The sequence below is a fragment of the Aquarana catesbeiana genome, linkage group LG09, assembly GCF_042186555.1.
Source record: "Aquarana catesbeiana isolate 2022-GZ linkage group LG09, ASM4218655v1, whole genome shotgun sequence".
Lineage (NCBI taxonomy): Eukaryota > Metazoa > Chordata > Amphibia > Anura > Ranidae > Aquarana > Aquarana catesbeiana.
The window spans coordinates 248656938-248682642 of NC_133332.1; the positions used below are offsets into that span (position 1 = coordinate 248656938).

Sequence of the window (25705 nt, forward strand, 5' to 3'; positions counted from 1 at the left end):
CAAATCAGGGACAGTCCCTCGAAATCATGGACAGTTGGGAGCTGTGTGGAATATGTGATTTTATTGTTAGAAATAACATTTGTACTTTTATAATACTCTTGTATCTCTTTGTGTTCACTGGAGAGGTATATAAAGTCCTATTGTTTAGATTTTTGAGATACATGGGGAGGAGCGAAGAGGAATACTGCAGAGTGTTACTTAAATGACAACTCTGAGACTGGGACCTCTGATACCACATCCAAATGGCAGCAGCCAGTAGCAGGGAGGCTTTTACATACATAAAATATGCTAAATGCAGATATGATCTTATGGGAAGATTGTTGTTGAAATGACAGGTTTGGTGACAACTGACAAGGTGTTTGTAAATGACACCAGTCAATGTGACAAGTTTCAGGTTTTTCTTTAGTAGCTGGGGGCTGGGCAGTGCCTCCCACCTTTATCTACATGCCCTGTGGCCCACTTCTCTAATAGATCATTGAAAGAAGACGTAATTTGACCTTTTTACAGGGACATGTGAACCATGGGCGTGGGAGTCGGGGATTACCTCTAAATACAAGTATCTTAGCACATGAAAGATAATGTAAAAGACACCACAATGCATGACCAGAAATGACGCACTACAACTTTTTCTTAGCTACTTTCTGGTTAACTCCATCACAGAGACATCAAAGAAACCCACAGGCTAACCATAGACTCAAGTATTAGCATTGAAGTATTACTAAACACACAACAATAAAATCAGTCTGCATGCTTGTTATACTTACTGTGGAACCTAAGGGGTTAATCCTCTGCATTGTGTAAGAAGGCTGTTTGATCCTGTCTTCTCTGATACTCCCCTTCTTCCACCGTTCACTATCCATCTGCTGATAGTACAGAGCCTTGGGGCACTCTGCACATGTCCAGTTTGGTGTGTATTGCTAGAGAGTTTTTTTTGGGGGGGGACAGTGCATGTGATCAATGCAGGGCCAATCAGCTCTGTCCAGACAGAGGGTCAGGGGTCCTGGATCCTCAAAGGACAGTCACAGTAGAATGAAAACTCCTCTTACAAACCAGACACTGATAGAAGTTACAAGACTGCTATATGCTGCTGATGAGAAAATGTATTTAGCAGTTTATATATACTAAAATAATTGCATTTCTATGTTCTGTGTACTGTGGGAGGCCAGATATAGTGAATGTGTTACTAAACCCAGGGTCCTGGGTTTAGTAACACTTTAAAGTGTAATTCCAAGCATTTTTTTTTTCAAAAAAATGTTGCATTGAGTTGGAAAGTTAGAACTCTAGTCGGGTTTTTATCGACGTCTTTGTGCTTATTTAGGAGATTTGTCCCAGTTCCTGTCCAGGAGATGCAACAGGGATTGGAAAGCTCCCCAAAATGAGGACATTCCAGTTCTGACAGTTGTCACCAAAACAGGTGCCCCCATTGAAAGATTTTTTTCTGTCCCGTTGACCTGTAGTGGCTTTAGAGTCAGCAGAAGCAACCACAGTGTACGTAGGGGAACCAGGCACCTACCATTCCCAGGGGGGCTGGATGCTGAAGGTTTTCCAACTACTATAGCTTTGCAACACAGCAAAGACTGGTGGGCATTGGGATAAGTAAGTACAGTATGAACCCTTTTAGCTACAAGTCTGTTGGGAACTTTTTCTGCCTATGAACATAGACATAAGCTGGGGCAATTTTTTCTAAAGTTACCAGATTTTCAAAATGAAATCCGGGGACATCCTACTGACAACACCAACAAAACCATGCCTCCATTTTTTAACATGCCACAAAACAATTGGTTACAGGGGAAAAGATTTGTAGCATTGCAATGCAAATTGTGAGTGTGGCCAAATTGCAGTAACAGTGGGCAGGCATTAACCACTTCAGCCCCGGAAGATTTTACCCCCTTCCTGACCAGAGCCCTTTTTGCGATACGGCACTGCGTCGCTTTAACTGACAATTGCGCGGTCCGGTCGTGCGACGTTGCACCCAAACAGAATTGACGTCCTTTTTTTCCCACAAATAGAGCTTTCTTTTGGTGGTATTTGATCACCTCTGCGTTTTTTATTTTTTGCGTTATAAACAAATAAAGAGTGACAATTTTGAAAAAAACGCAATATTTTGTACTTTTTGCTATAATCAATATCCCCATTTTTTTCTTTTAAAAAGCAATTTTTTTCTCAGTTTAGGCTGATATGTATTCTTTTACATATTTTTGGTAATAAAAATCGCAATAAGTGTATATTGATTGGTTTGCGCAAAAGTCATAGCGTCTACAAAATAGGGGATAGATTTATAGCATTTTTATTATTTTTTTTTTTACTAGTAATGGCGGTGATCTGCGATTTTTATCGGGACTGTGACATTATAGCGGACACGTCGGACAATTTTGACATATTTTTGGGACCATTATCATTTATACAGCGATCAGTGCAATAAAAATGCATTGATTACTGTAAAAATTTTACTGGCAGGGAGTTGGTTAACACTAGGGGGCGATCAAGGGGTTAATTGTGTTCCCTAGTGTGTGTTCTAACTGAAGGGGGGATGGGACTTGCTAGGGGAAGAGATACATCGATGTTTATACTTTGTATGAACACACAATCTGTGTCTTCTCCCCTCAGAGAACCGGGATCTCTGTGTTTACACACAGAGATCCCAGTTCTCGCCGTGTCACGAGCAATTGCGGGAGCCCGGCAGTCATCGAGAATGCCGGGCACTCACATTGGCTCAGGGGGTGAGCAGCGCGCGCGCGCGTGCCTCTAGTGGCCACCAGAAGAAGCAACGTAACATGATAGCAATTCGCGCAGCCGAGCCATGTTGCCGCAGTACTGCTGATCCACGCTGTCACTGGCTATAGCGGGATTTTGTCAGCAGGTCCTGGCCAACCATTTATGGCTGAGACCTGCTGATCAGCTGTAGCCAATCGCAGCACAGAGCCTTGTGTTTACATACGAGTTCAGCTGACATGCAATTTCTACACATGTAGCAAGGTCCCAGGCCTCCTTCAGTCTAATGAGAACCTCCAGGGCCAGAGATAGCTGACATCCTTCTGTATATAGTGGGTTGTGAGGCATAGTGGGTGCAAGATGATTAAAGTCATTGGGCGCCAGATGCTTCTTCAATGCAAAAGAGAGTTTATTTCTCTTAACAAACTTTTGGGGGAAAGAGGGTTAGGGCCAGGACACCCTTAGGTAGTTGCAAGTTCAATTGGCAGACTCCAAGACTTCAATAGGAGGACATGCATGCAGGGAAAGGCGCCACATCTGCATTTGCGGGAATGCTGTCTCCTATGGCAACAGTCTTTAACAGTTCCTAACACAAACGTAACAGTTCCTTTCCCTTTCACTACAATAAATCCTTGTAGTTCTTCAGCCCACTGAGCTCCTGGTCTTTCCCTAGACCCGCTGATTCACAGCCACTGAATCCCTTGAGCTCCTCCAATCTGCACTGTGGTATTTTCCTCAAGTGTCACCCCGGCCTCTCTGCTGGGTCCCTAGCTTGGCACTCAAGATACTTCTAAAGCTTCACCCCACTAGCCTGCTCGGTCCCTGGCTTGACACACAAGGTCCCAACCATGACACTACCTGCCTGGAGTTTGCATGTTCTCCCTGTGCCTGTGTGGGTTTCCTCCGGGTACTCCAGTTTCCTCCCACACTCCAAAGACATGCTGGTAGGTTAATTGGATCCAGTCTAAATTGTCCCTAGTATAGGTATGAATGTGAGTTAGGGACCTTAGATTGTAAGCTCCTTGAGGGTGTAGGGACTGATGTGAATGTACAATGTATATGTAAAGCCCTGCATAAATTGACGGCGCTATATAAATACCTAAAATAAATAAATAATAAATAAAGGCTGCTCTGTAAGCATTATCTCCGCTGGCTGGGTCCCTGGCTTGATACCCACTGAAGTTTGCGATTCTTCACCGTCCCCAGTTGGTAAGGAATACTGCTCCAGTACTTACATCAGTTACTCACTGTGGTCCCTGGTAAGAAGGTGGTTGGTCCCTTACTGGCCACAGCTTCCCCTCTACCTCCGACCATGACAGATTCTCTGGCTGGCAGAACCGTCACTTTTGGTTGGACTGCAAGGCACAGTCCCAACCCTGCGCTGCTCTCTTTCTTCTGGATAGGCCCTCAGACAGCCTAGCAGCGAGATGTGCCCGGGATAGGCCTAATCTCTGGCCTAGCAGCCTGGGCAATATGACACACGTCCACCCAGACAGCCTTCCAGGTGACACAGATCACCTGACCTCACCAGAATATATAGGCTCTCCCAGCAGGCCAAGGGATTCAAGAAAACCCCTGCCCATTGGCTGAGATACCCCATATACCCATAACCTGACCTTGGGTTGCCCTTCTCGTATCTAGTACCACCAAGTACCCGGCCACCTAGTGGTAGAAGAGAAAAATGCAACAAGGCCAAACTTAGGGAGAAATCAATAGATCTCTAACAATCAACCAGGATAAATATTCCTGGCAAGTAAGTTTGTGAGAAGCAACCCTGCCTAGACTCCAGGGTGCTACATCCAGATCAGAAGTAAAGTTTTGTTGTGGTAACTGCAGCATGTTATGAAAGCAGACTATGCCGAAGGGGCATTTCCAAAAAAGGTCTGCTGACCTTGGCTGAGGGCGCTGATTGGAGTGTTCCGTCCCCCCTGTCAGAACAAAATAGAACAGCAGGGGAGATCCCTTTACTAACATTGGATTGTTAGTACAGTGGCTCCAACCTAAGCTGTCAGTTTTTTTGTTTTTTTTTTCGTTTAGCACGCTGAAAACTTTTAGTGTGTACTAGGCTTAAAGCTCCTGCCAAAATCACCAGCTAAATACACTTTGATGGGAAATGGGAAATCACAGGAGCTGGGCAATAACATGTTGGCTGATCAGCTGCAGGTATTCTGGTATTCAGGTATTCTGACAGCTACAGGTGCCTGCTGCCAGAGTACAATAGCCTCAGTGGGAGATGTAGCTGTTTAGCATGAATAAAGGAATATATGCAGTTCTCTTGTTTTGGATAGAGTGGAGAAGGATTAAAAGACCTGTCAGGTTTCTTTTTGCTGTCTGTTTCTCCATTAGGGAGATTGACCCTCTCCATTTGTCCTGGTGACCATTATAAACGAGAATGAAAGTGAAGGTAAACTCCAAACCACCAGAGCAGGAATAGAGAGAAAAACTTCCATAAGGGACACTGGTTCTGGTGACCCAGAGGGCAACCAGGAATGGCCTCACTTCCTGTTTTGGCTATGGGACAGGAAGTGAAGGCAAATCTCTCCAAAGAGACAAAAAAAAACTGACATGAGTTATAAACCCCCTTACTCTGTCCAAAATTTTCAAAAAAGTGTTGCCCTCAGTTCAGTCACCCTAGGGAAGGAAGTGCCTGTGCCTACACCCTTGCTGAAATGATTTAATTGAAAGCAGGACAAGTAATGAAAAAAAGCATTACAGAAATATGTGCAACAACATATTCCGTGGGGTTGATTTACTAATATTGGAGAGTGTAAAATATTTTGCAGCTCTGCATAGAATCGGCTTCTATGTTTTGTCAAAGATTAAATGAATAGCTGAAGGTAGAAGCTGATTGGCTACCATGCACTGCTACACCGGATTTTGCACTCTCCAGTTTTATTAAACAAACCCCATGTGTGTTGGGTTTAGATACACTTTAAAAAAGGTAACACAATTAGCACTGATGCTTTAACTCTCTCTCTCACTAAAGCCATAGGTGTCCCCCAGGCATATGGCAAAACAGGAGTAAATCATTCTTTGTTAATACTGGCACTTAAGGGGCCATTAGAGTTAAGCTGTTCAGGACGTTCCTGCTTAGAAGGTTTTTTGAAAATCGGAACTGCCAATTATTTCACCATTCCATGTCAAGTGGGGTATTTAAATGCTTACAAAAATATTTTTAAAGGGGGTACCGGACTGGAGCGAGCACTTCTTTCAGAGCATGCTTTTAAGGAACTTTCAAGTCAAAATAGATTGTTTTTAACATTGCATTTCAGATCTTTCAGAAAATGCTTTACGTAAGTAGGACAGTAGTAAAACACAAATATCAGTGTACACAGGCCTTAAAGGGTATGTAAACCCTAAAAATGTACTGCTTTTGTTTGGTCCCTCTTGGTCTGTAAAATATATTATTGCATAATGATAAATCTGTTTGATAAGTGCAAAAACATTCCAGTTGATCCTGCCAGAAATCTTGTGAGTGTTGTTACCTTACTGGCAAGATTACCAGGTGAAAATAAACCAAAATAGTTTGAAAAAAGCCCTGAAGCAGGGTTCACACATATGCAAATTGGATGTGGATTTCTCCTCGTACAATTCGCATGAAAGGCAAGTGTCAATGGATCAATGGATCCGGTCCGCATTTAAAAAGGGTCCTGTGCGTCTTTGGTTTCTGATTCAGGTGCGAATTTAGGCAAAATCTCTGCTTATTCGCGCCTGAATCAGTGAACAGGGACGCACCGGACCCCATGCTGCAGCATATGTGAACCCGACCTAAGTAGCTGATATGCCTGAGTGGTAAGCTACAATATAAAAAAAAAATTGTTCTTGCTTTTAGATATCCTTCAAATGTTGGCTATACCCATAGCAATTGCAAACTTCTTTAAAAGTGTTCAATTAAAGAACCCCCACCATCAATGATGTCAGTGAAAACCATGAAGTGATTGAAACTGTTGGTTCTAGGTTGACCCTTTTAGTATTTTTTGTAATCCAATGCTGGTTTAAAGTGGTTAAATTGGTAGAAATCCTCTCAAGTATGGCATTAGGCTAACCTTTGGTGTCCACTGGATATTGCAACTGCCAAAGCATTTTCAATAAACATCTTTATGTGTCAGGAAAAGTAATTCAAACCATTTTTACCCCAAACTAGCTATTGGGGAATGGGGAAGGAGGTGGACTGCAGAAACCATCAGGCATGTTTGTGGAGAGATCTTTTGTAATATAACTATCTGGCAGTAGGATCTAATAACTATCTCTCATCCATGGTCAGCCATACTCCAGTCATAGATAAACCAATGTATGATCTATGTCTTTGTCAAGATTGCCAGTCTTTACCCTACTTTTATATCCAATTTCTACACATGTGAAAAGGTCTGTGCATTTGGAGCTCATGTAAAAAATACTATACTTACCTCTCCTGCCTTCTGTGCCATTTATCTTTGCTCTTTTTAAAAACTACAGTGCCTGAAGAATCCTCCTAATCCGACAACCTTCTGGGAGTGTCAGATTCCTGGTTCACCGTGACGCAATGTGGTTCCATATGCTAGTCCCTTCATCACCACTGTGTTCTGAACATACGGTCATATGCATGTATGGGCCACAGGAAGGGTCTATAGTGCTCAGCTGGAGATCAGGAATATGATTGTTCTGCAAGTGTGTTAGATAAAGGGGATTTTCCAGGCATTATAAGTCTTGAAGGGTTGGTGACACAGGCAATGCGGCAGGCAACTATAGTTCTTCTTTCCAACGTGTATTTTTCTCACAGGGTGGCTTTAACTATGGAACTGAGGGGAAGCAATTCAGTGTGCTGGAAAACATTTGCAGGAAACAAGAAACTGTCATTATTTGTATGCTCACCATCACTCTCTTTAAAAGTGTATCTCAAGCCAAAACCTTTTTTGTTTTTTGGTCACCATTTTCATAAACTGGTCCATGTAGACAAGGGTCTCCAGTGGTTTAAAATACATTGTGCCATTTGTAAAAAGAAAAATGTATTGCAAATACCAGACCGGTAGGCCTTTTCTGTCAACCATGAACCTGGCTGAAATATTTCCAATGTTTACATTCCTACTTCCTGGCTTACTTCCAAGACATGAGCTACAGCAAAAGGACCACTAAGCCTTCTTCGTCGATGATAACTAAAGATATTATTTTCTGCATGGGTCAATTTATATAAAAGGTGAACTTTTGAAGATTTAGCTTAGATCTGGCATTTTTACATAGTTAGATTGGTCCATGCGCCATACATGTGGGAACCCCGATCAAGCTTGAAATCACGTTAGTAGGTATGGCTACTCCGGTGGTTTCTACTAGTTTCCAGCCTCAATTCAGGGGACACTTTGCATTTTATCAATGAATGCAAAGCATTCTCTGATTGGAGGAGGTGGATATGTGGGGTGGTTATGTCACAATCTCCACTTCATTCAATCAGAGAACACTCTGCGTTCATTGAGAAAATGCATAGTGCTCTCTGAATGGCACCTGTGCAAAGTGGGCAACCTCCTGTGTTCAGAAAGCAGCAGGGTAGCTATCTGGCGTAGGACCTAGAAGCCAGCCAATCACTGTAGTAGTGGTGGTGATTTCCAGTTTCCGCAGAGATCGACCAGGAATGGCACATACATACAGTACTTACACTGGTCCTAGCTGGACCAATGCAACCATGTAAACATTGCTATATTTAGACTTCAGCTTTAAGTTTTGATGGAATAATAAAAGGGTTACAACCCCTGTCAAGTTTTTATTTTTGTTTGTGTCCCTGCTGGGGAAAAATTGCTTTCCTATTTGCCCTTGTAACTATTTTTACTGGAAAAGAAACAATTGGAAATCCAGCATTTGAAAATTGTCACCGGAATAGGAGGAAAGAGGAATTTTTCTAATAGGGACATCTATTCCAGTTACAATTATCTAGGAGGGGGTTTCACCCCACTTTGGAGAGATATCCTCTATGTTTCAAGGAGCCCAAAAATATCTGACAAGGGCACTAACGACCATCTCCTCTATCCAAAACCTTGAAATGTTAAGATTAATGCTAGCATTGTTCAGCATATTAATATCATCTCACACAGCAAAGCCTAGTACACATGAGCTGTATGTCAGGCGGCACCGGCCGGTTCAATAGTAACAGGCCAACATTCGGCCCGTGTGAACTGCAGCCAGTCCGTTCGGCCAGCTTCTGTCGAAAGGGGCAAGACCAAAATAACCGCTAGCAATAAGCACCGCGTGTTATCCTGGCCGGACATTAGCTCCGTGGGCTGAAATCATCGATTTTCTTTCCTGCAACCCGTCTATAGTTTCAAACATTTCATAATTTGTAGAGAATGTTCAAGGGGTAGATATGTCACTGAAATGTTTTGTCTGAGAATGTCATAGACAATCCATGAATCTCTTATTATTGACCAACTTCAAGACCCAACATGTCTTGGCAGCTTGTCTGTGCCATGTTACAGTGCATTTGTTGTGCCATGCTGTTTTGCTGCATTTTAAGGTGTTCCCAGAAATATAATACAATCATTTACTGCAGAGGAAGTATAGTAATCATAGAAGTATCATACAAATCAACTGGGCAAAGCAGCCATGCTGAATTTACAGTTCTTTGCAAGGGAAGAGGAAGAACAGCATTCATTTGTTGCTGTAGCCTTCATCATTGTCTTCAGCATTTGACACTTACAGGAGTGTTGGATGCCTATGGGTACCGAGCTACAGGCTCCATCCTCTGATCCTCTACGGCACCACCAGACTTAGCAATGACATAGGGGTTGGAAAACAGAACCACAGTGCATGGCAGAGTTTACAGACATTTGACACTTCCTGAAGTGTCAAATGCCAAAGAGAGGCTACAGCCATGGAATGGGAAGCAACAGGGTCACCAAAGAGATAAGTATAAGACTGTATTTATGCAAAGATAAAAATAAGTGCAGTGCAATGTCTATCGGTTATAAAACAACCAATCCTATAAGGAACCACAAGTCCCAGAAAAGATAATGTTGAAAACCACGTGAGAAGGGTGACTTCAATCCTCTCTGTGTGATGAGTGACAATCCCTCCACTGCTATAAGATGAGCGCTTACCAAATTGGATGGACTCCTAAAGTACGAGGAAGTCAAACTCGCTTATGTCTCCACAAGAGAGAAATCAGGGGTCACCAACGCTCCAATCAGATAGGAAGTACGAACCGGATGATACAGGGAAAAATAAAATCTAAGTTCTCTCCGTTACCACTCTTAAAAGACTAGTTTACTAGATAAGATGTGCGCTCACATGTGTTGCCGCATATACAAGAAAACAGGCATGTAGAGCGCCAGTGATGGCGGATCGCCATTACTTCGTTTGTGAAAACCTATTCACAGGATGGCAGCGGGTGACGTCCGCAAGGTAGCTCCCCCCCCTGGATTTAATCACATAGATGTGAACCAGCCAGATAGGATATCTGTACTGCTACTACACAGACACTAAATTCCACATACCCACCTGTGTCTCTGAAAGGTTTCAGACTTGGAAGATACACCACAGTGGTTTTTCACAAACAAGCCCGCAAAAGGTGTTGGATATATATTTTCTACTGGTTGTGACTTTGCTATCAGAAATAACGTTTGTATGAATTTCTGATTGATTGTCTTGCTCAATTCCTTCCATCAGAACCTCTCCCATTCTATGGAACTCCCTACCTCAATCTGTCCGATTATCTCCTACTCTGCTTTTAGATGATCCTTGAAAACCCTTCTCTTCGGAGAAGCCTATCCTCGCTCCACCTAACAACTTTACTTTTATTTTCTCCATCGGCTCATTCCCCACAGTTATTACCTATTGTATCTCTTGACCCTCCCTGTTAGATTGTAAGCTCTAACGAGCAGGGTCCTCTGATTCCTCCTGTATTGAATTGTATTGTAATTGTACTGTCTGCCCTCGTGTTGTAGACTGTTGGCACTATATACTGTACATTCTGTATAATAATAATAATTCAGATATGAAATAATGGGATTTATACTTGACATGCATTTTCGTGCAACAAAGCGAGTTTTGCTACAACAAAACGGAATGCTTTTCCTAATGCAGGGAACTTTAACTACTTCCAGACCGCCCCAACACATTACATAGCTCCCAACTGTCCCTGATTTTGAGGGGCTGTCCCTGATTTGTAGCAATGTCCCTCTGTTCCTCATTCCTCCTCGTTTGTCCCTCATTTTGGTCTGATCTATATAGATTTATATAAAATGCACTTTTTATCTATCAAAAAAGTGTTTTCCAGTGCTAAACCTTTCATCTGGTTTCTAAATTGCTGCATTCTTAAATTCCAAAAGCCAATATAACGGAATAGTAGTGCTAAAAAAAGCACTGGTGGGTTTAACCAATCCTGTTTTTTTGTACAATTCTCCTTTAAGGGGGCGTGGCAAGGGGTGTGTCCTATGCCTGCATGCTTTTGCCAATAGGTGTCCCTCATTCCCATTTCAAAAAGTCGGGAGGTATGCACATATACTTATGGTTGCCACCTCATCCCTTTAAACCCGAACACATATTAATTACACAGGTTCTGTGGCTGATTAACCACTTCAGTACCAGGCATTTAGACACCTTCCCGCCCAGGCCAATTTCAGCTTTCAGCGCTGTCGCAATTTGAATGACAATTGCGCGGTCATGCTACACTGTACCCAAACTAAATTTTTTATCATTTTGTTCCCACAAATAGAGCTTTCTTTTGGTGGTATTTGATCACCTCTGCGGTTTATATTTTTTGAGCAACAAATAAAAAAAGAACGAAACTTTCGAAAAAAAACAAGTTTTTCTTTGTTTCTGTTGAAATATTTTGTAAATAAGTACGTTTTCTCCTTCAATGACGGGCGCTGATATGGCTGCACTGACGGGCACTGATACAGCGGCACTGATGGGCACCGATGAGGTGGCACTGATGAGGTGGCACTGACGGGCACTGATAATGGGCACTGATAGGCGGCACTGATGGGCACTGATAGGTGGCACTGATGGGCACTGATAGGTGACACTGGTATGGGGCACTCATAGGTGGCACCGATGGGCACTCATATGCGGCACTGATGGGCACTCGTAGGTGGCATTGATTGGTACATATGGGTGGCACTGATGGGCACTGATAGGTGGGCACTGATGGGCACAGATGGGCACTGACAGGTGGCACCGATGGGCAATGACAGGTGGCACTGATAAAACATATTGGGGGCATTGCTGGGCAGATCTGGAACATAATGGTGCCAATCAGTGCCCATTTGTGGGCACTGATTGGCACAGATTGGGCACATTGGGCACATGTGGATGGCCATGGGGTACATACCTGGCCATCCACATGTTGCCCCTTCCCTAGTGCTCCTAGTGGCGCTCCCTGGTGGTCCAGTGTTGTGGTTTGAGGGGGGGCTGCGCTGATAAACAATCAGCGCAGACCCCCCCTGTCAGGAGAACCGCCGATCGGCTCTCCTATACTTGCGTCTGTCAGACGCGAGTGAGGAAAAGCCGATCAACGGCTCTTCCCATTGACAGCGTGATCAGCCGTGATTGGACGTCTGCCGCAATTTCGCAGTCCCGCTAAAAATCACTGATCGGCAACATTACTAGTAAAAAATAAATAAAAATTTCCTAAATCTATCCCTTAGTTTGTAGACGTGATACCTTTTGCGCAAACAAATCAATATGCCCTATTTGGGATTTTTTACCAAATATATGTAGCAGAATACAAATTTGCCTAAATTGAAGAAGAAATTAGATTTTTTACATATTTTTTTTGGATATGTTTTACAGCAGAAAGTAAAAAAAATTGCTTTTTTTTTTTTTTTTTTCAAAATTGTTGCTATTTTTTTTGTTTATAGCTCAAAAATAAAAACCACAGAGGTGATCAAATACCATCAAAAGAAACCTCTATTTGTGGGAAAGAAAGAACATCAATTTTATTTGGGTACAGTGTTGCATGACCGCGCAATTGTCAGTTAAATTAACCCAGTGCCGTATAGCAAAAAATGGCCTGGTCATTAAGGGGGTAAATCCTTCCGGGGCTGAAGTGGTTAAAGTGACACTGAACTCAGGTTTAAAAAACATATATGATCTATTTAAATATGTATTCTTAACTCAAAAAATATCTTCTATTCCTCTCAGCCGCCTCCATATCTCCAAATTTCCTTTTTTAGCTGCTGTGATTTGACTTCCTGTTAGAGGGTGGCTACGTTCCTTCTCTATGGTCCTACTATATGTAGGAGTGTAGCTCTTTAGCTCACTCCCAACATGGCCTATGAGCAAGGGATTATTGGATTTGTAGTGTACATTATTATTATACAGGATTTATATGGCGCCGACAGTTTATGCAGCTCTTCACAACATTAGGGTAGACAGTACAATTACAACACAATTTAATACAGGAGGAATCAGAGAGCCCTGCTCGTTAGAGCTTACAATCTAATAGAGCAGTGCACATGACTGCAACTAGCTTGTACTGCTCATTCCAAACTAATGGAATTGACAGGGAAAAGGAACCCGGTGCTCAGGGAGGAAAATAAAAGGAGGCAGGAAAACAGGTTATAAAACTATTTAATGAAAAATAGTTTACAGGGCCATTAAAGTGGGAGTAAACTCCCATGCATAATTTGTACCTATAGGTAAGCCTATAACAAGGCTTACCTAGGGGTACTGTAAATATCTCCTAACCGTGCGCAGTTTAGGATATATTTATTGTATATGCTGCCGTTTACATCACCGGCACATGCGCTCTGAAGGAACGACCACTCCTTCAGAGTCCTGTGCCGTAAACGACGGCTTCGGCATGAATGCGCGGGAGTGACGTTATCGCGGCTCCGGCCACTCATGCAGCCGGTGTCTGCAAACCCAGAAGGAAGATGGGTGAAGATGGAAGCCTTGTCAGCAGTGACAGCTTGCCACTGGAAGGGTTTGTTCCAAGGTAAGTGTCACATAATGTGCTAGTATGCGATGCATACTAGCACATTATGGCTTTGCCTCGCAGGTTCCAGATAAAAAAAAAAAAAAACCACAGCGTTTTACTACCGCTTTAAGTAGTGAATGTGTATGGATTATTTTTTGGAGAATAAGGACATTCTTTAGTGTCACTTTAATCTGATTATTTTACTAAACTGACAGGGTCACTCTAGCGTACAGTTTGAGTGTAGAAATGCATGTTAATTCAATACATCTTGCTTTAGAAAGAATTGCATGCAATACACAGCGTGCCCGGGACGAGAAGCCGGAAACCGGAAGTGGCACAGTGACGCTCAAAGCCCCGCCACTGTGAACCGTCCAATCACATGAGACCAAATATAAAAACAATATTGATTGCTAAAATCAAAAGTGGGAGGGTTTTGGGCATAGAGGACAATCTGAAACAAGCCAATTAGAGCTCAGCCTCAAATCACAAAAGTTTATGGACCTAATAGACACTGATTAGTCCAGCACACATATAAACGGAAAAAAATTTGTTACGAAATACAGTTTATTATTATTATTTTTTAACCAGTTTCGGGCCGCCCACTGCACATTTACTGCGGCAGGACGGCTTGGATGCGCGAAGGAACGTACCTGTACGTTTAGGCTTCTTCCCCGGGTCTGGGGCGTGCGCCGCCGGCGACCAGCTTCCGCTGTGACTGGACAATCAGCAGGTCCAGTAGACACGATGTCTTCCGGGACTGGCCGATCGTTGACAGGAGAGGCAGAACGGTGGTCTGCCTATGCAAACAAGGATGATTGTTGTTCTGTCAGAGAGGAAGATGGAGATCTTGTATTTCTGCTAAGCAGGAACACCGATGTGTCTCTTCCTCCAGTTAAGCCACCCCCCACACAGTTATAAATCACTCCAAAGGAGCACACTTAACCCCTTGATTTTTTTTTAGCACTGATCACTGTATTGGTTGGTGTCACTTGTCCCCAAAAAGTGTCACTTAGTGTACGATTTGTCCCCCCCCCCCCGCAATGTTGCAGTCCCGCTAAAAATCGCTGATCGCCGCCATTACTAGTAATACTAAAAATGCCATAAAAATACCCCATAGTTTGTAGACGCAATAACTTTAGCGCAAACCAATCAATATACACTTATTGGGATTTTTTTAACCAAAAATATGTAGCAGAATACATATTGGCCTAAATTGATGAAGAAATTAGATTTTTTTAAAACATTTTTATTGGATATGTTGTATAGCAGAAAGTAAAAAATATAGTTTTTTTTTCAAAATTGTCGGTTATTTTTTTGTTGATAACGCAAAAAATGAAAAACGTAGAGGTGATCAAATACCACCAAAAGAAAGCTCTATTTTTGGGGAAAAAGGGACATAAATTTTGTTAGTTGTGCAGTCATGCAACGCTGTACCCAGTCAGTTAACTTCTTCAGATCCACGCTATAGCCGAATGACGACTACAGCTCGGACCTACTTTCCCGGGTGTACGTCAATAGACGTCCTTCCGTGCCCGAGGGGCCTGCACGCCCCCTGTAGGGCGCGAGCGGCGCACTCTGTGATCAGCGAGTCAATGAGACTCGGCTGATCACAGATCGGAGTAAGAGGTCGATCCCGACCCCTTCCGGGTTTGCATATGCGGCTGGTGGAACACACGCCGTAACACGCTGCCTATCCAGCCAAGGCTTTGAACTTGTAGCGGAGCACTGTCAGCTCCTTCCTTTTGTATTTTATATACATTTTTTAACAATAAACTATATAATTTTTCGAATTCACGCTATGAGAGCATTTTTTTCTCTGCCACAAATGGATGTTTAATGCTGGGGGAACCGCGATACCAGAGAAGGGGAGGACGGCCACTGGACTGAAGATTATCATAAAGGAGCATCATTGCTGGATTTGATCTACATGCCTTTTACCCCTGCAGGGGTTGGGCACTTTGGTGAGTGAGGGCACGAGTGGGGGTGCAATGGAAGACTGGGAGCACTTACCACAATAAGAATAAGAATATTGCCACTGATCGAAAGGACATATTATAGTTTTTTCAGATTTTTTGAATTTTTTTGGGACATTACTTCACTTTTTTCATTTTTATACAGTCCTTTTCACCTATTTTTTAGCAATACTTTCTTACCACTCTGCTTATTTTATTGTTTTTTACATCGGAGTGGCTCACAATGTTTTGATATTTTGCACAATTTTATAACACTATTTTGGTATGTTTTATTTTAATATATTTAACATGTATACTCTGCTTATTTATTGGTTTTGCATATCGGAGTGGTTCAGTAGGTTCTGATATTTTGCAAAATAATTCTTACCACCATCTTGGAATGTTTGCATATTTTTATTTTTACGGATATAATTGATTATGTTTGTTCTAGCACTTTGCACTTTACCTTAGAGTGTATTGGTGTAGGAGTATTTCACCCATATTTGACTCCTTATTTTACCACATTTTTCACATAGATTTGTTGTATTCATAATTTTATTTTCTATCAACACGATTAATTATCCAGTGTATATGCAATAGAACAGCGCCAATTCCCTTATTATAGAATTTTCAATCCCAACCCCTTACCACATGATCAGCTGTCAGCCGATCATGCGATGCAAGCAGAGCCGGTAATCTGCTATTTTTTCTCTTTGCACTGATAGCATGAGGAGAAAAAAACGATCACCGGCGGCTCTCGGAGGGACATCGGTCCCGATCAAGGAATGCTGCCGCCAGCTCATCAGTGCCCACAGTGCCACCTATCAGTGTCACCAATCAGTGCCTCATCAACAGTGCTGCCCATCAGTGTCACCTACCAGTGCCCATCAGTGCCATCTATCAGTGGTACCTATCAGTAACACCTATCAGAGCTGCCTTATGTGTGTCCATCAGTGCCACCCATCAGTGCCACCCATCAGGGCCCATCAGTGCCATCTTATCAGTGGCCATCAGTGCCGCCTTATCTGTGCCCATCAGTACAGCCTTATCTGTCCCCATCAGTGCTGCCTTATCTCTGCAGCCTATCAGTGCCCACCAGTGCCGTCCCATCAGCGCATATCAATGAAGGAGAAAAATAACCTGTTTGCAAAATTTTATAACAAACTATGAAACATGATTTTTTTTTTTCAAAATTTTCCATCTTTTTTTGTTTAGCAAAAAATAAAAACCCCAGTGGTGATTAAATACCACCAAAAGAAAGCTCTATTTGTGTGAAAAAAATGATAAAAATTTAATTTGGGTACAGTGTTGTATGACTGCACAATTGTCATTCAAAGTGCGTCAGCGGTGAAAGCTGAAAATCGGTCTGGGCAGGAGGTGGGTTTAAGTGGCCAATAAGCAAGTAGTTAAAGCAACAAAGTGCCGTATCCAAAAAATAGCCTGGTCATGAAAGGGGGTTACATAGTAGTTAATAAATGATAATATATATGAATAATAGTTTTTAACATGTTAAAACTTTGAGGGGGGGGGGGGGGGGCGGCACCCCTGCGCCCCTTATTGACAGGCCGCCGCTTATCACATATTAATAACATTCAGGCATGCTGTGTCAAGCATAACTTCAACAACTGGGTACCAGCGGTGTGCTACAAACAGCTGTACCTGAAAGGGTTAAATCCGTTGCACAGCGCACACTGCAACCCACATTCACCTCAAGCACTGACTGCGCTTTTTCTGCCAGTTAGTTGTTGACATCCCTTCATATTAATGGCACTGTATTAACCATCATCGGCACGCAAAGTGACAAACAGCAGCCTAAGAGTATAAGAGACAGCTGCTGTCCACCGCTTGCTGCGTGGTTTCTTTTGTTTGCTGTTTCAAATCCCCCTTCAAATTTTTGGAATGACTTTTTTTTAGCACATGGATCCAAGCTGGGAGAAATTGAAAGTTGCATTCATGAGCCCCTGGGGCTTTTCAAGTGTTACAAACTATTCACAGATTCAATATATACATTTTCAAACATCTACTTTACTTTAAAAAGATACTGCATTTACAGGGGAAAAAAAAAAAAAGTGCGAGACTTACTTTTTTGCGCAGCCGGATCTGCCCTGTTATTATAGCCAAGGTATACATTTTCAGGATTAGGAGGGTGCTGTAGAAGACGAAGGACAAAAATACTTGATTTTCCATGTTGCCTGCTGGATTTGCGTCCAGACAGAAGTGAATGTGGAGTAAAGACAGTGCAGGGAGGGGAGAGAGGAAGCAGGAGTGGCTTTGAATAACTAGTGACCCAAGAAGGGGGAATCTAGCTCTGTCTTTCCACTGAAAATACTGGAAATGGTGAAAAAAAAATAAATGGGTTCAAATTCTGAGCCAAAAGTGACCAACCACATTTCTTCTATCATTTTTAGAAAATTAAAAAGACAAAAAGGTTACCATGGGCAACAATTCCATGTTACTCTCTGTTTTGTCCCCAGATTTTAGTAATTTATTTATTTATTTTTTATGATTGAGGGGAAATTAATTTCACAAGGAACCAAAGTTGGAAGTGTCAGTATGATGGAAAATGTATTCTCCTAAAGCAACTCTGACTTTCCCTGTCAAGCTTTCCTTGTAAAAGATGAGTGATAATGCTTACCTCTTTTGCTGCCCCTGCTGCCAAACACAGATCCATTTATGAAAATGATCTCTTAAAGTCTGCTGAAAAGTCAACACTTCCGGGTGTGTCAATGGGCTTGTGTCACATACATGGTGGAGATCAGGCTGAAGAGGGGGCTTCTCTTGGACCTCTTCTCCAAAAAAGCTGTTAATGGTGACAGGAGGTGTTAGGACACAGAGTGGCACGAGCAGGGCTGCTGATAGAAATAACAGCCAATGCTTCAGTTATGAATGAACAGAGTGATCATTACCTATCATTCATTGTGTTCACTCAGGATAGGAAGGGGCTGGTAAATATGACATTTACCCCACTCTTCATCTTGAAGGATCCTATTGTGTGCTTGCAGCTGCCAGCAGGAAAGAGGAGGGACGCCGTAAGCACTGCGGGGGTAGGGGGGCACACAGGGGAGCCTGGGCAGCAGGCGGAAAGGTATGCACTTAGTTTTCAATAGGAGTTCTGTCATTTTTTAGGTTGTCAGTAAAAAAAGTGCTCTGTCAGTAAACTTCCCATGTTTTGTAAGTAAAAAATGCTGTGGGAGGTTGGCAACCCTAATAGCAGGTCAGGGCACTGGTAAAGCAGGAACTAGCTGAATACCACTCAGCAATCTGTTCATGTAATGCCGCGTACACATGACCGGACTTTCTGGCAGAAAAGGTCCGACGGAATCATTCTGTCGGACATTCCGATCGTGTGTGGGCTTCATCTGACTATTTTTTTCTAAAGTTCTGACGGACCTAGAAATAGAACATGTTTCAAATCTTTCCGACGGACTCAAATCCTATTGGGAAAACCGTTCGTCTGTATGCTAGTCCGACAGACCAAATATGACGCAAGGGCAGCTATTGGCTACTGGCAATTGAACTTCCTTTTTCTAGTCCCGTCGTACACCATCGCGTTCTAAGCGAACGGACTTTGGTGTGATCGTGTGTAGGCAAGTCCGTTTCAGCGGAACTCCGTCAGAGTCTACTCTGACGGAAAGTCCGGTCGTGTGTATGCGGCATAACAGTCCAGCTTAATAGGCCGTTTGGCGCCCATGCCAGTGCCTGGCGTGTACGTGTGCATACGCATGCACTGCTCAGCTTGCACTGTAAATACGTTTGAACATGGGAGCTAATACCCGTTTTGCAGTGAACATTTGCTCGGAATTAGATACAGGAGATCAGTGAGGACAGTAAAGAAAGACAGAGACACAGAACATGAGTGAGGACATTGAAGAAGGACAAATACACGGGATGAGTGAGGACAGTAAAGTACAGAAACACTGGAGATAAGTGAGGTAAGTGAAGGACAGAGACACAGGAGAGGAGTGAGGACAGTAACGGTCAAAGACACAGGAGTTAAGTAAGGAAAGTGAAGAAAGAGAGAGACACAGGAGATGAGTGAGGACAGCGAAGAAGGACAAAGACACGGGATAAGGGAGGACAGTAAAGTACAGAAACACTGGAAATAAGGCATGTAAGTGAAGAAGGGCAGAGACACAGGAGATAAGTGAGGACAGTGCCATAGGACAGAGACACAGGAGAGGAGTGAGGACAATGAAGGACAAAGATACAGGAGATGAGTGAGGACAGTGAAGAAGGACAGAGACACGGGAGATGAGTGAGGACAGTGAAGAAGGACAGAGACACAGGAGATGAGTGAGGACAGTGAAGAAGGACAGAGACACGGGAGATGAGTGAGGACAGTGAAGAAGGACAGAGACACAGGAGATGAGTGAGGACAGTGAAGAAGGACAGAGACACAGGAGATGAGTGAGGACAGTAAAGGTCAAAGACACAGGAGTTGAGTAAGGAAAGTGAAGAAGGACAGAGACACAGAAGATGAGTGAGGACAGTGAAGAAGGACAGAGACACAGGATGAGTAAGGACAGTAAAGTACAGAAACACTGGAGATGAGTGAGGACAGTGAAGAAGGACAGAGACACAGAACATGAGTGAGGACAGTGAAGAAGGACAGAGACACAGGATGAGCAAGGACAGTAAAGTACAGAAACACTGGAGATGAGTGAGGACAGTGAAGGACAGGGACACAGAAGATGAGTGAGGACAGTGAAGAAGGACAGAGACACAGGATGAGTAAGGACAGTAAAGTACAGAAACACTGGAGATGAGTGAGGACAGTGAAGGACAGGGACACAGAAGATGAGTGAGGACAGTGAAGAAGGACAGAGACACAGGATGAGTAAGGACAGTAAAGTACAGAAACACTGGAGATGAGCGAGGAAAATGAAGAAGGACAAAGACACAGGAGATGAGTGAGGACAGTGAAGAAGGACAGAGACACAGGATGAGCAAGGACAGTAAAGTACAGAAACACTGGAGATGAGTGAGGACAGTGAAGAAGGACAGGGACACAGGATGAGTAAGGACAGTAAAGTACAGAAACACTGGAGATGAGCGAGGAAAATGAAGAAGGACAGAGACACAGGAGAGGAGTGAGGACAGTGAAGAAGGACAGAGACACAGGATGAGTAAGGACAGTAAAGTACAGAAACACTGGAGATGAGCGAGGAAAATGAAGAAGGACAGAGACACAGGAGAGGAGTGAGGACAGTGAAGAAGGACAGAGACACAGGATGAGCAAGGACAGTAAAGTACAGAAACACTGGAGATGAGTGAGGACAGTGAAGAAGGACAGGGACACAGGAGATGAGACTGCCACAGTTGGCACTTTTTGGGGGAGGGTTTTGACATGTATCCACTCCCACTTTCGGTTCAGATCACCGTGGCAAACTGAGCCAGAAGTTCAGCCCACTCTCCTTCACCCTCAGTCTTCTGAGACAAGTCACAGGTCTATAGGACTATTCACAAGGTGCAGCGCGAGTCGTGCATGCGCAGTAGGAAACAGGCTGTGAAACCATAAGTCTTCAGTTTCTGTTTCCCTTACTAGCGATGCCGGTGCCTGCACCCGAAGCCGATTAAAGAATTGGCTTGGGTGAGGACATTGCGGGATTTCTGGACAGGTGAGGGTCATTATAATAAAAGTCAGAATCAATAGTATTTGTAGCTGCTGACTTTTAATTTTTTCTGAAGGAGCCTGGAGTTTCTCTTTAAGGTAGGTGTTTTGCCCTGCTTAATTGACCGTTCCTACAGACAGTAACTGTTGGGCTCATGGGCCCTCCATAAACATCCAACCGACACGTTAAATTATAATCTTGCTTATTGAGTTTGACTTATGGGAAAAAATGTATTCTGAGAATTTATTCTTAGAGTTGGTTGACCAAGGAGGCCGAGTGCAATGAAACAATGCAATCTGTGTATATTATATGGAAATGGAAAGACCATGGGACAAACATGTAGGGTGCGGAAAGTCAGCTAGGGGCAGGTTTAGGAGGGGGTTAATTGTAGTGGGTAGGTACTTGACCTTCGGGTTGATCAAAGAGGGTGTTTGCTGACAGAGAGAAGAGCTGCAACAGCCTGAAAGACTCGATTGTCTAAGGGTTAACTGTGTTCCTAACTATGTGTAATATGTGGTGCTTTTGCTAAGGATCTTGTTGCTTTTATTCCCTGCTTAGCAGGGAATACATAAACTGCAAGATCCCCTGTCAGGGAACACAGCTCTGTATTGCTTACAATCACAGAGCTGTGTTAGGTAAAAGACTGAGCCGATCAGCGGGTCCTGGCGGCCAATCACTGGCTGAGACCCAGTGATCTGCATGTGTTGTAACAAATCACAGCCAGACCAGCAGGTGTGCGGATCACGTACTAGGTACGTGATTCAGCGCAGGGAGGCTACTTTGCTGCCTCATGTGTAGGCGATGAGTAGAGTTGCCACCTGTCTGGGATTCACCTAAACAGTTCGGGTTTGGAATCATGCACCCAGGTTTCAGACTGCCTGAAACCCGGACACATTATTTAGACTGGACTATGGCTTCCCAGCAGGGTTTCTGGCTGCAGTTGTCTAAGCCGAGAGTGTCTGTTACACTCTCTTTTATGCTGCCCAAAGCCAGCATTAATACCCCCCCCCCCCCAATACAAACACAGATGGGAGAGGAGCATCTGCACCTCTTCCTCCCACTCCTACCCCTCTTTGTCTGCCCACACTCCAATCCCCAGGGCTGTGCCTCAGAAAAGGAAAGTGGGGGCTGGAAATTTGAAGCCCAGCAGCCTCAGATACATTTGGATGAGAGGTGCTGAATGCCAAGGGGTGAGTGAGCTCACCATCCTTCCCTGTCTGTGACTGAAGTCTCCCCTCTTCTCTCTTCTGCCTCTGAGTGAGTACACTAAGGTAAATCAGAGTTCTCAGAGCACCACTTACATCAGAGTTCCCCTTTACACCAGAGGCCACAGTGTCCCCCCCTATATCAGAGTCCTCTCCGTACATGAGAGATCTCAGTGTTCCCCCTTACATCAGAGTCCTCTCCATACATCAGAGTTCACAGTGTTCCCCCCTTAAATTAGGGTTCCCAGAGCATCCCTTATGTCAGAGTCCCCAGAGTTCTCCCTTACATCAGAGTCTGCAGAGTCCCCCCTTACGGTGAAAGGGAACTCTGCGAGTTCAGATGTTAAAGGGGAACTCTGTGGACTCTGATGTAAAGGGGGACTCTTGTTGTTAACTTCATATGATTAGAAATGTTTTTTAATAGCAAAATATATGTATAGTTTATGCAACTAAAAAAATTGCTGTGAGCTGCTAAAGTGTTCAGGTTTGACCTGAAAAAAAGGTGGCAACCCTAGTGATGAGGTTGGCAAGAGGTTAATGTTTACTGAACTGCCTGTTTATCCTTCTGATCCTGACAAGGGGAAATTCACAACTGCATTTCCTCCAGAAACCTTTGTGTTTTTACTCATCCCTATACAAAGTTGTATGTTTAGTTCTGCATGCAGTTTTCCTTTATAGAAACGTATTTGCCATATTGGTATTCACTTCAGTGAACATGCCATTGAGTCCATGTGCTGATGTGCCCAGACGTGCTCCAGGCTCTGTTTATTCAGAATGAATAGATTGTGGCCTCTACTGCCCGTTGGATTGACAAAGAATTTAGAAAATGCAGCCCAATTACATTTTGGTAATTGAGAATGGCTACAAGGCATTGTGGCTATCGGACAGAGAAGAAAAAACACAGCTGGATATTTGTTTTTCATTTGTGTCCTTAAAGGTAATCTCCACTCCTAATGAAAGTGCTGATTGGGAGCCGGTTTTCCAGCATGCTCATCTGACAGAAGCCGGCCAATCCATACACACGGGCCGAATGTTGGCTGTTTTGTATTGAACCGGCCGAAGTCGCCTGACATTTGACCCGTGTGCACTGCACATCGCATTCCCAGAACAGAGACCGGGCTGTCAATAACCTCGGGTCTCATCAGTGGTGACCCGTCCATACGGGGTGCAGGAGGACGACCACCCCCCTAATCCATGTGCCTGGCCCCTAATCTACATGCAGGGTGCCGGACGCATGGATTTCAATAGGGGTTTTTATTTTTATTTTTTAAGCACATGATTAGAGCCTGAGGCTCTAATTGGCTTAAAAAAAGGGTGGGCTTGGGGTGAAGAGCACTTCGCCCTGAACCCACACAGTTGTGTGATAATAGCAAATTAATATTCACTATTGTCTTCCTGATTCTCCTCCCGGCCAATCAGAAATCATACACCTGGCCAATCGGGTCTCAGGGCCAATTGGCTCTGAGGGCTGATTCCTGTTCAGCTGGGAGGAGAAGCAAGGAGCGAGGAGAAGCTGGAGCAGCAGCTAAGGTAAGGAGGCCTCTGAGCGCCGCCTCCCGCACAGGGGGGTGGTGGTGTTGGCTTGCCCCCCCCTCAAAATATTGAGCATCAGCCACCACTGGGTCTCGTACTTACGACTGAGAACAGGGAGGTCTGGTTTCTGATCACCAGATCACTTTGATAGCCTCTGATTGGCTATCACAGTGGTCAATCACCGTACAACCCACCCTTTGTCTGTATCTTTTTTTCTTGAATGGAGAGAGAGATACATTGTATCTTTTGCTCCTTGCTAGAGGAGAAAAATGTAAACAAAAAAAGTGTATGTAAAAACAAATGATATTAAAAAAGATCAGGGTTTAATCTAGGTCAATGTCGGGGGTTAAAGTTAGGGTCAGGGTCAAAGGTCAGGGCCAGTGTATTTTAGGTAGGTTCAAAAACATTTTTTTTAATTAGTATCAGTGTGTTTTATGTAAGCAAAATGTGCACCGTTGTTTTTGTGCCCTATCATAGGTACAGACAACAAATAACTCACACATACTGTATGTGATATCACTGCGATCGTGTGGATATTGAGCGTAATGGAGAATAAATGTTTTTGTTTTTTTTCACATGAAAGGAGAATGAATGTTTAATACATCCTCTTTACAAGTAACAAGCACAGGATAAAGCCCTTTACATAGACACACAGTGCTATTGTTTTCAAGGACCATTGTACATCTGACCTCTTGAGACCTAAGGGCTGACTCCGGCCAGAGAGAATTTGCATACCAGCCAGGTTAGTATGTGCGAACAATTTTGTTTCTATAATAGTTATAGAGAGAAAAGAACAAAAAAAATGTTTTGAATCAAGCAATTTCTGATTGGTCCCCTTCTCACTCTATGAGGACACAGTGAAAAGAGAAGTAGCACATCGATAAGTTCATTTCTCCATACATTTTCAAGGACAAGGCAATAAAATAACCTTTTTGAATGATCTGAGAAGCTCCCTGGGGTACTGCAAGCACAGAACCCAGTTTATCATGAATCAGTCATGAGATGCTATGGTGCAGGCAGGCTGCGCATGCGTGCCTGCGGGTCCCGCAGACTCGATGTTCGCCGGCGGCCCACGATTGCCGCAAGGAGAGGCAGAATGGGGAAATGCCTTTGTAAACAAAACATTTCCCTGTTCTGCCTAGTAACATGACTGAGATCTTCTGTTCCCTGTCATTGGGAACAGTGATCTCTGTCATGTCAGTGGTAGCCTATCCACCCTACAGTTAGAACACACTTAACCCCTTGATCGCCCCCTAGTGTTTAACCCCTTCCCTGCCAGTGACATTTATACAGTAATCAGTGGCTATTTTTAGCTCTGATTGCTGTATATATATCAATGGTCATAAAATAGTGTCCCATTAGATTGCACAGGGGTAGGGGGAGAGGTGAACTTCCTTCCGGCTCCACGGAGCCCTGGGAGGAAGTGGGAGCTGGATGCCCCTAAAAAGAAGGTATCTGCTCCCCCCCCCCCCCCCCAAAAAGAAAATCAAAATCCAAATGTGGCATGTCAGGGGGTCAACGTCAACTTCACTTAAAGCAGAAGTTCCATTTTTGGGTGGAACTCCACTTTAAGGGGTAAAATCTTCCGGGGCTGAAGTGGTTAATATAGATACATTGGATCATTTCTTGAATTGTTTACATTTTAAAGACAAGTCAAGCTAAAACATTTCTTTTTACCTTTTTTGTTGTAAACTGAATGGAAAATGGTTGGAATCTATACCAGGATTTTATCACTCTGTTTTTCCATTGAAGATATTTGCAGTTACTGCCTCTCCTCATAACAGGGTGTCACCAGGACATGATGGG

The 25705-nt window shown here is 43.5% G+C and overlaps 1 protein-coding gene across 1 annotated transcript in view; it reads right to left on the reverse strand.

Moving 5' to 3' along the window:
- Positions 1-17832, reverse strand: part of PTGES (prostaglandin E synthase) — a 157756-nt gene extending 139924 nt beyond the window's left edge. Inside the window, exon 1 of the mRNA XM_073600142.1 lies at positions 17632-17832. Coding sequence (XP_073456243.1) covers positions 17632-17736 — 105 coding nt within the window. The 5' untranslated portion in view covers positions 17737-17832. The remainder of the gene's footprint in view (positions 1-17631) is intronic.
- Between the last annotated feature and the right edge of the window lie 7873 nt (positions 17833-25705).